The sequence below is a fragment of the Lampetra planeri genome, chromosome 19 (assembly GCF_965212315.1).
Source record: "Lampetra planeri chromosome 19, kcLamPlan1.2.h2, whole genome shotgun sequence".
Lineage (NCBI taxonomy): Eukaryota > Metazoa > Chordata > Hyperoartia > Petromyzontiformes > Petromyzontidae > Lampetra > Lampetra planeri.
Genome location: NC_136125.1, coordinates 3,095,476 through 3,105,554, shown reverse-complemented (window position 1 = coordinate 3,105,554; position 10,079 = coordinate 3,095,476). Strand labels below are relative to the sequence as shown.

At 47.1% G+C, this 10,079-nt stretch overlaps 1 protein-coding gene across 3 annotated transcripts in view; it reads right to left on the bottom strand.

Annotated features, from left to right (window-relative positions):
- Positions 1-2,719: 2,719 nt before the first annotated feature.
- Positions 2,720-10,079, bottom strand: part of CHST10 (carbohydrate sulfotransferase 10) — a 72,340-nt gene continuing 64,980 nt past the window's right edge. For all 3 annotated transcript variants that reach the window (XM_078602751.1, XM_078602753.1, XM_078602752.1), the window contains exon 6: positions 2,720-7,353. In XM_078602751.1, coding sequence (XP_078458877.1) covers positions 6,816-7,353 — 538 coding nt within the window. In that variant the 3' untranslated portion in view covers positions 2,720-6,815. The remainder of the gene's footprint in view (positions 7,354-10,079) is intronic.

The window sequence follows — 10,079 nt, the reverse complement described above, 5'->3', positions numbered from 1 at the left end:
AACACAATGAAATCGAGCAGCCAACATTATTTCCATAACGTGGCCACCTTACACATCACAAGCACGATTAAAGCACCATCCAATCGACGTATTAACATTGTGAACTATTTAAAAATAATTAGAATCAAAATGAATGTCTACTCTAATACAAACTGCGCATCCCTTACAGTGAAGATTCAATTTCATCGCCATCTTGGTACTTTATTACGTCAAACTGCTAAACCATGCGTACGTCCCAGCATGAACCCCACAGTGTACTGACGGAACTAAATGGATCGGAAACACTGCATGTGCTTTCATAAAAAGAGTTGAGAGAGGAGAGAGCGGGCGTCAGTCACAAAGACAACTCCGTGCAGAACCACAACGTCCCCACCCGCGCCACCCAAGCTGCCTGCGTGTGCTCAGCCCTCACTGGCACGGGATGCCAACACCTGCGTTTGATTCGCACGCACGCGCACCAGTGGACAGCGCTACATATCTGGACAGCCCGTGCACTGCCGGCAATTTAGTTGGCATGGCATGACAGTGCTGATGATCCCTGGGTTTTGATCTTCCGCGAAGCTCGTGGTACACCCTAAACCGCATCCGTTGGCACCAACCATGGCAGATGGCGATCCCCGATGAACAAACGGAAAATAAAAATACTCTCCAGTGTGCGGCTGTGGTCATCCAAAACACACCATTACAGTGATACACTCCGCTGCTCCTGACATGGTTGTCTAGCTTGACTAGCCTGGATCATCCTTCTCCTCCCTCATGCTCTCTGTCTGTTATTATACTCGGACGAGGTATTCACGTACACATGTAGAATAGTCCCATGTGTACATGCACAGCCCTGACGCCGATCCACTGGTGGACTAGGGCTGTCCCAAGGCTTGTGGGTTGTGTGGGTCATTTGGCCGTACCACACCGCAAGGGAGGGTCAGTGCTGGTTGGATGGGAGTATATACACGGGAGCATAGCTGTACAATGGAGTAATTATGTATATTTATGTACAAACGTGTCTCGCTTAACGAGCATTCTTTCTACGAGAATTTACTATGAGACATTTTATTTATACCCATTTGTCCGCAAAACGAGCAAAATGTTCGCTTAGCGAGCGGAGACTGATCGATATGCGTCCCATGGATGGCAGGGGGTGGGGCTGTTTGTCTACCATTTGTGCTGTGCTGCGTGCCCCACGTGATTTGTCGTGTGGGGGGGGGGAGGTCATCGTGGTGGCACTGTATAGTACTGTCCGACAGCATGATTCCTATAGCCCCCACAGCTGATAACCCCGTCATGCATTGGCGAGCGCCACTGAGCGCATATCAGAGTTCAACCCTGTTAACCTTGATGACCACCTCGCAATGGGCAGACAACATCCATGCACAACGTTAAAATATTCTTAAATAAACTCCTAGTTTGCCTGTGTGTGCATATGCACGGGGATGCGAGCCTGACCGACAACTGGCGCTGTGGTGGTGCAAAGGGTAAAGGCGCAGCCCTGCAATTTATTGCTCACGCCACTGCTGGAAGAAGGGCGTCTGGCTAGAGGGAGCCCAATAGAGCCCCCCTCTAGAAAAATTGGCCGAGGCATTCACCCTGCTTGGACATATTGGAAGAGATGGGAGTACCCACAATTTTACTCCACCACACACGACCTGCCGCCGGCTAACAGTGGTTGTACGCACACTGATGGGTGGACAGCTTGGTGCGTATAAGAAGCTCGTACCATTGTTTCAGCTCCTCCGCTATAAGATCCAACTGAACTAGCAATTTCAGGATTGCAAGTCCAGTGTGAACTCTCCGCACCTCCGATTAGCAGGGTTGGCTACGTACGGTGCAAAAGAAGTTCAGCATGTGTAGTGAGGCCAACTGAGTCACAGACGTTATTCCTTTAAGAGGCAACACATTTATTGTAAAACCGTAACACAAAGGGGTAACTCTTCCTTACCAGATACAACTTAGGGTGGTGACCACCCAGATAACTACATTATACAGAGGAGTTACTTCTACGAAGGGTCGGATCCTCACTCGGGTCCCCGACCACGTGGTTGCCTCATAGGACGAAGAGCTTCAGCTTGAGACGTAGAGCTTCCCGCTTCTAGATGTTGAGCTTCCAGCTTGAAGAATGCAGCGACCCCTCAAGGACCCGCCTTATAATCCTCTACGGTCGGGGCCGCTCTGCCTGCCTTCTCGAGCATTCTCGTCCCCTCTCGATCCTTCTCAAGAGCTCTCCCCGGACACGTGATCACCCAATAGCCCCCCCACCTGTGGGCCCTTGCCCTGCCCCTGGGCTGACGCTCACCCACTCCCCCTCGCGGGAGCCCCCCCACCACACGCTGTGCGTGGTGCCCGCACTATCCCAGTGCTCACCAAGCCCCACTCGGGCTGGTATTACACACAGCCACCCACACAGTGCCGTCCACGATGTAGGAACATCAAACGGCATGGCCCTTCCGGGCCGGCACTATACAGTGACATTCCCGATGTCACTACACATGCATTACATAATGTCAGCATCCCAAGATGATGTAATGGCAGTCAAATTGTAAATGAACATTTGTTTGTGCAGTTTTACACATTCAAAAGACAGCGTGTAATTACAAAGCGCTCAGCTCAATTGGTGGCCATGACCTGGTGATGGACGCGACACTTTATCATGGCAAGCACAAGCATCTTCTTCGGATTAACTACTTTAGGCCCCGGAGTGATAACAGGGTGATAAAACAAGACCGATTTTTTAAAGATTTATTTTACACACATTTTTAAATACAGTACATCCGATTAGTGGAATAAAAAAGAAGCCACTGTTTTACATAATTGTTCGGTTTCTTTCAGTGATCAGTGCAAAACGAATAACACGCACACACACACACACCAACATGTGGCCATGTGCTACAGTGACTGGTGACCGAATTAAAATTCACCCCACTACTCACAAACTGAAAGGTGATAACGATTTCTCGGTGCGGCTTGCTTCGCAGTAACATCACCTGACGGGCAAAGGATGTTGCTGGCCTAGAATTACGCGACAGACATTCCTGCCACCAGTGATCATCATCTTCGATACAGTACACTTAGAGCACACCGCCGCCCTTCCCAGAGCCAGTTGTTGTACTGCGGAACTGGATCACAATGTAAATGAAACGACACGCGCATTGGCATTCAATCGCACAATATTACCGTCTCAACATTTCTTTCCCCCAAAGATCTTTATGTCATTAATACATTTTCCCAACAATAATAATTTGTAACTGAAAGTAACACTATTACTCAATCACAATACGTAATTTGTGGATTTCACCTAGGCCATAATCACAGGCATTGTGTAATAGTGAATCACACAGCACGATTTTAATTTTGAAAGTTGTTCTCAGTAACACCTGAAGTCACACCCCACAAAGTGGTTCCTGCCACCATCATGCCATTGTCTATCCACTGCTGGATGAAGGCCTCCCCATGCTGCTGTCATCCCTCACACGTCTGGTGCTGCTACCGCCCACCTCACTTGTGCACATGAACCGAACTCATCGCCGCATTTCTGGCGGTGGTTTATCTTCTTGGGTGCGTTCTCTCCTTTGGCTGCTAATCCATCCACCAAGTCACATCATCAGTGGTCATCCGGCCTCGTGATTTGTCCTGCCCAAGCCCATTTACCATTGTCAACACAATGGCTGTCACTTGCTTTTTTTCTCTGACCTACGTTGTTCCCTCTTCAGTCTCTCAGTGCAATTCCAAGCATGCACCTCTCCCCATACCTCTGTGTATTTTTCAGCGTGTGTTCCGCCTAGCAGTCACCAAGTATACATATGCATGGGCTCGGATTGCTTGAACTGCCACCGTTTTCCGTTTGCTAATCGCTGGCAGACCAGCATACTTTATACGTTCAGTGGCATCAAGTCCACAGGCCAATGAATACGACTGTGCATGCCATTGTCTCCTCAAGCAAAGTCGCATCAACACAGCACCGCACTGCGCCAAGGCAGCCCCACCAAAGCTAACTCCCACGGAGTGATATTGCTGCAGACGGCGGTCCCCAAACTTTCGAAGAGCTCTCTCTCTCTCGAGTGTGAAGCGCATATAGAGTGGTCGTACAGCGCGGTCTCCCTGGCTACAGGGGTTTTGATGCTTCCCCGAGCAGGGATGCCAGCTGACTGCAACCTTGAACAGAAAGGTCAGATCAGAAGAGAAAGCACTGTAATGTGGCCACGACGAAAGCACAAGCTACCGTGGCTGTAGATACATTTACATTAGGAGCTGTGATAGCTTTGCTACTTTTCAAATTTAACTAAACACTAAGTTTGTGAAGCTTCCCTTCACTCAACATCTACAGTGCTTGGTAAATTAAATCACGCAGGCAACGTCGTCATCATCATCGTCTCCAAAAATGTTCAACAAATGAGGTGGAAATGGAAGCTGCCAGCAATGATAAAAATGTTTCTCCACGCTGCGCTTCCCAGTCTGCTCCACACGCCAACCTGCACATTCAAACTCCATCGCAGTGCACTTCACCCCATGGCACCTTTAAGCAAAACTAAAGCCACACGGTCCTGACTGTGCTCATCAACCACTAGCCAGAGTTAAGTTGAGCAACACGATTCCTTAAATGATGGAGTACAACCAGCACGTCTTGGTGCTGCCCTTTTAAGGTGCAAATCTAAAATCCTCCTTCTCGCAATGTTACGAAATGTGCGCCTCGATTAATCCGCCGTAAAGCAACCAGGCCCACGGCAAACGGATGGTGCCGTTGAATGCCCCGTTTAATAACGGGTGTAAACGGATCGCAGACGCCACTGAAATGGCGGCAACGACAGGCGTGCCCGGTTGGCTACGTACCGTGCGAAAGACATTCAACATACACACATACATGCGACGACCGATGGGAGACTTAAGAAACGCAGTCCACACGGCTCATAACGGTCCCGTCCGCTGCAGACAGGCAAGCTCCGTGGACAAGTACGGTGTAATTATGGAAATCCCTGTGCGAGTTGATAAATTATTATACAAACACTAAATACAATTTCTTAATTTATACAATCTCATCTTAATTCATTCAAGCCATTAGTTCTGTTGTTTTTTTAACAATACAATTTCCCCTACTTTGACTGCTTGTTATTATCGTTAGTAACAAAATTACAGAAATCGCCCCACCCCACCCGTGCCCCCATCCTTCAATGCTGGATTAACCACAGGGGGGAGCACTCACTTCCATTGGTGGCCATGAGGCAGCGGTGGAAATTTCACACTTTCAGGGTAATAGGACAATCACCTTGTGGGCAGATAAGCCACAAGCCACAGAGTGGTATGTATTTTATTCGTGCTATAAAACTGATGGGTTGAGTAGGCTGCCCCATGCGGGATTTTACCTCTAAACCGTTTGAATGCGAGACAATCGCTCTTAACTGCTACACAGTGTCATCTAGTTTCATTCAACAACACTATTTGCAGGATGAAGTGCAAAATAATAATACATAAGATGACACGATAGCCCACGTACCATGTTTAAAGTTACAGCCAAACATGGGAATCAAACTTAATTCCAACACATCCGAACATAATCTCTGCATGTACCCTAGTCACTGCCCTCAATGTCCCGTACACTGTGGAAAGCAATGCCCTTTCTTGGACTTATCTTTAAACCATGGTATATTAGCCTCATTAAGCAGCCTACAGTCGTTATTCTAAAACAGAGGATTTTGCCACTGGGGAATTGCCACCGAATTCAATACTGCCCAACGGCGCAATTTACTGTTCAAACACCTCACTCTCTTAACGAGCTGAGGATCAATAAAAAGTCGCCAACTATGACAACGACAAACTGGGGACGGTGAACAGGGTTATAACAGCAGCGCTGTGCCGAGTCCCCGTCGCGTCTCTATGTGCCACTTGCGGTTTCTTATTATTATTATTGGTTATTCGAGGATTTGTCTCAAACGTCCATAAATCAATCTGTGCTGCCACGTGCAATGTGTGACACTCAGTTGGATTCTTGGCTTCACGCGTCCCTTTTGCAGTTAACGGTGCATGAATTGCCAACTTATCACCGATCGGAAAGAGGCTATATACATCAGTGAGGGGAGGTTGGTAGGTAGAAACCTATACCACTTCCAGTAGTGCAGTTGTGCATCCCGAGTACCGAATCTCAGGACGACCACACGTGTGTTTTAAATGCCAAGCGAGCACCAAATACTTTCGTTTGTGAGGCCAGTCAAATACACACAGCCAGCGTCACGGTCCTGCTTCATTATCCCAGCCTTCTTCAGAAAACAATGGCCACGTTACAAACGTCAATGTTTAAAATGCCAGGCAAAAATCCGTAGCATTGCCGCTTGTTGTGACAGCATATGGTGTTAAATCAAATATTGCAAGTGACTCATTCCAGTATGGGATCAGGTCATGGAGATTGAGAAAACACATTGGTACGTGGATAGAAATGCACCATTTAGCTTGGTATGACAATGAAGGTTTGGACGTCTAAAGAGAACAGTGGTTTCCACTTTTTGTGCATCAACATACATTTTCAGGATAGACTGTCAAATGTAAGTACGCACAGAGCGCATAGACAGAAATGGATTTCCCTCAATGGATGACGTTTTTTTGTGTAATACCACTAAAACATAAATGCACGGGTCTGGAACACTGTTAATAATCCAACGCTAAACCCATGAAATATAACTCAATTTCGCTTTTCCAAAAACGCTTCTAATTTCATTATGTGTACAAAAATAGAATGAAAACAAAACAAAACGTTGGTAATTTTGGGCTGATTTCCCTGGGACCCCCGCGGGCCCCTGATCCGCTCGATCACGGCCGTTATCCGCCGCCCACATTCACATCCAGAGAAACGAGGGCTCCTCGTATCCGAAGAGCCGGAAATCTCCCTCGTAGCGGCGGTAGAGTCGCCTGATCCATGTGGGGCTGATCCCGCGGAAATAGTGCTGCACCTTGGAACGGTTGAACGCTGTGACGCCGGGCGGGATGGGCGGGTAGGCCGCGTGGCCCGGGACCCCGGCCCGCCGCAGGACGTACGGCGCGTCGCTCTCCAGCGTCTCGTGATGCCCCACGGCGTCGTAGTCGATCTGGCAGGGCGCGCACAGCCGCACGTACGTCACCCAGTGGATGATGTGCTCGCCGAAAGCTGCGTCCAGTCGCTCGGCCTGCGCGTCGCCCAGGTAGCGCACAAAGTCCTCAAAGCGGAGGGCGTGGCGGCGGGCGGGGCCCGAGCCGTAGCGGCGCACAATTGCTGGGGCTATCCTCTGTCTGTACCACGGCTCCTGCCGCGGGTTCTTTACGAACTTGTCCTTGAAGGCCGAGATGATGCGGTCGAACGGTTCCCGCACGATCAGGAACTTGAAGTATGTCCGTAGCCTGCGGGGGATGGGACGGTGCATCCACGTGTGTCAGTCTGTGGGACCAAAGTTTTCGCGAGAGGCGAGAGTCGCAACTAAAGCTCGCTCCAGCCTCGCTTGGGGGCGCTAACGTGACCGGGCAGTGGGGGGGGGAGGGGTGTTTGCCACTTATTGCAGAGGCTCGTAGTTTTATCGCAGTGGCCGCCCTGGTCAATACTGTGGTGTATTAACAAACAAAAAAAATGCACGGTCCGCTTAACAGTGAACGTTAAGGATCCAGGGACGTCATTCGATCGAGATAGGCCATGTGTAACCAGCCAGTTTGTGAAAACTACTCGCAAATTACCCAAATGGGTACAAACCTTGTTGGAACATCACCCCTGCTGTGAAACTAAAGTGGAATATATTCATCCGTTAAATATAGCGCGTTAGTGACAGCTTTGCGCTATACGAATGGCACGAATACCAAATGTACTCATCATTTAAATCCAAGCAGGGGTGTTTAATGATGTATAACATTCCTATACAGTCTTTATGACTTATTTTGTAATGCCAGTATATAGATAGTTTGGCTCAAGGGCCTGATGCTAATTTTGACATCAAACAATGGCTGCATAACCAGGCCATACAGCAGCATGTCCCAATTTGTTTCTGCCGAGATATTGCGGCTTCATTTCGCTGCCGGCTCCAGGTGAATGGCTCATTCATCAGGGCTGCTGAAAAAAACACACGTCCAGCCGGGAGGAATATTTTGAGAAAGTTCCGTGAAGGTTGTCAGGTAAAGCCATATGACATCAAATTCCAGGATGTGCCAACTCTGTGATATATGGCTCTGTTGGTTATATCGTTTTGAAATGGAAATAGTTCACTCTCTGCCAGGGATGTGATTAGGAAAAATAATAATATAATTAGCATGAGATTAAACAAATATTAATTCTAGATTTGAAGCTTTCGTGACTGCAATGATTCATATTCTTAGGTTTTTTCGGTAAAGTCACGTAGGTAAAAACATTAAAAAGTAAAATAAAATAAAAATAAAAATCACGACGTTTCGGAGGCAACACAAGCTTCCGTCTTCAGGTGGTACCGTCACAGCCACGACAGCTGTATCAAGTAAATGAGAGATTGCAGAAGTTACCACTGCGTTTATATAATGGTTGGAGAAGGTGGTGGGGCAAGGGCCGCATACTTATTATTAAACTAAAGTGGAATATATTCATCCGTTAAATATAGCGCGTTAGTGACAGCTTTGCGCTATACGAATGGCACGAATACCAAATGTACTCATCATTTAAATCCAAGCAGGGGTGTTTAATGATGTATAACATTCCTATACATCCTTCACAGATGAAGGATGTCGTTCCTGACTTACAGTTTGCTGGAGTCTACAAATTGAGTTGCATTTGTGGTGATTGCTACATTGGAGAAACGAAATGTCATGTTTCTGATCGTGTCCGCGAGCACAAGTCAGATCTGAAACACGGCAGAACTGATTCTTCGGCCGTTGCCGATCATTGCTACAACTCGGTGGGCTCTCATGAAATTGTATTTTCCGAGACCAAGGTTCTCTGCAAACCTCCTGGCTACCATCAAAGGTTTGTACACGAAGCCATACAAATATACAAACACAGACATAATTTCAACCGTGATGACGGTTACAAACTGAGTAATCATTGGAAAGATTTGATTAACCATGCAAAAAAGATTTAACTACACTTATTTGCCAATCTTATTTGACAGACAACCATTACTGTTTTACCATGTTTAGTGGTGGTCTCCCTGTTACAGGTTGAGTCACAAACCGCACCTCTCCATAACAAAGGCTCAGCCTTTGTTATGCAGTCTATTCTTAGTCTCAAGCCTCACCTTACCATATTAATAATAAGTATGCGGCCCTTGCCCCACCACCTTCTCCAACCATTATATAAACGCAGTGGTAACTCCTGCAATCTCTCATTTACTTGATACAGCTGTCGTGGCTGTGACGGTACCACCTGAAGACAGAAGCTTGTGTTGCCTCCGAAACGTCGTGATTTTTATTTTTATTTTATTTTACTTTTTAATGTTTTTACCTACGTGACTTTACCGAAAAAACCTAAGAATATAAACAAATATTATTCATGACATCCTTGTGGTATCACGCATAATGGGCAATAATGCATCTTGTGGTAATATTGCTACGACTTCAAATTGTGATATCAACTTCTCAATGTCTCTAGGATTATATTGTACCCCATATCGACAACATTTCAGAAAGTTACCAATACGTCCGTTCAATACAGGAATCCCTTCATAACCAAGTTACACAGCATTCCATCTTCCCCAGATGCTTCTCCTCGGTAGGTAAACAAACGATAATCGATTTGAAGTCAAGACTTCTGAAAACTCTGCTGACTTCTGCAACACTGCAAAGGTCATATGTGAAGTGATTAATTACGTGGCAATTCTAGGCATAGTAAATATAGAAGAGGAAGTCGTGGGAGGACAAGGAGGAGGTACTATGGGAGCTAAATAATCACCTTGGTGGTGGGGGTGCAGGCAGGCGCAGGAAGTTGTTGGTGTCCTTCCGAGCTATCGGTTCCAAGCTGTGATTGGGTAGATCACTGAAGGGGTCCGCAAAGTTCTCCCCCCACTTCATCACAAATGTTCTAGTTGTATTCAATCCATGCGGCTCCTGTCTCGGCTGCCGAGCTTACTGCTGTTTGTGCACGGTTCGCTACGTTAGATTAGCACGGTTGGCTATGT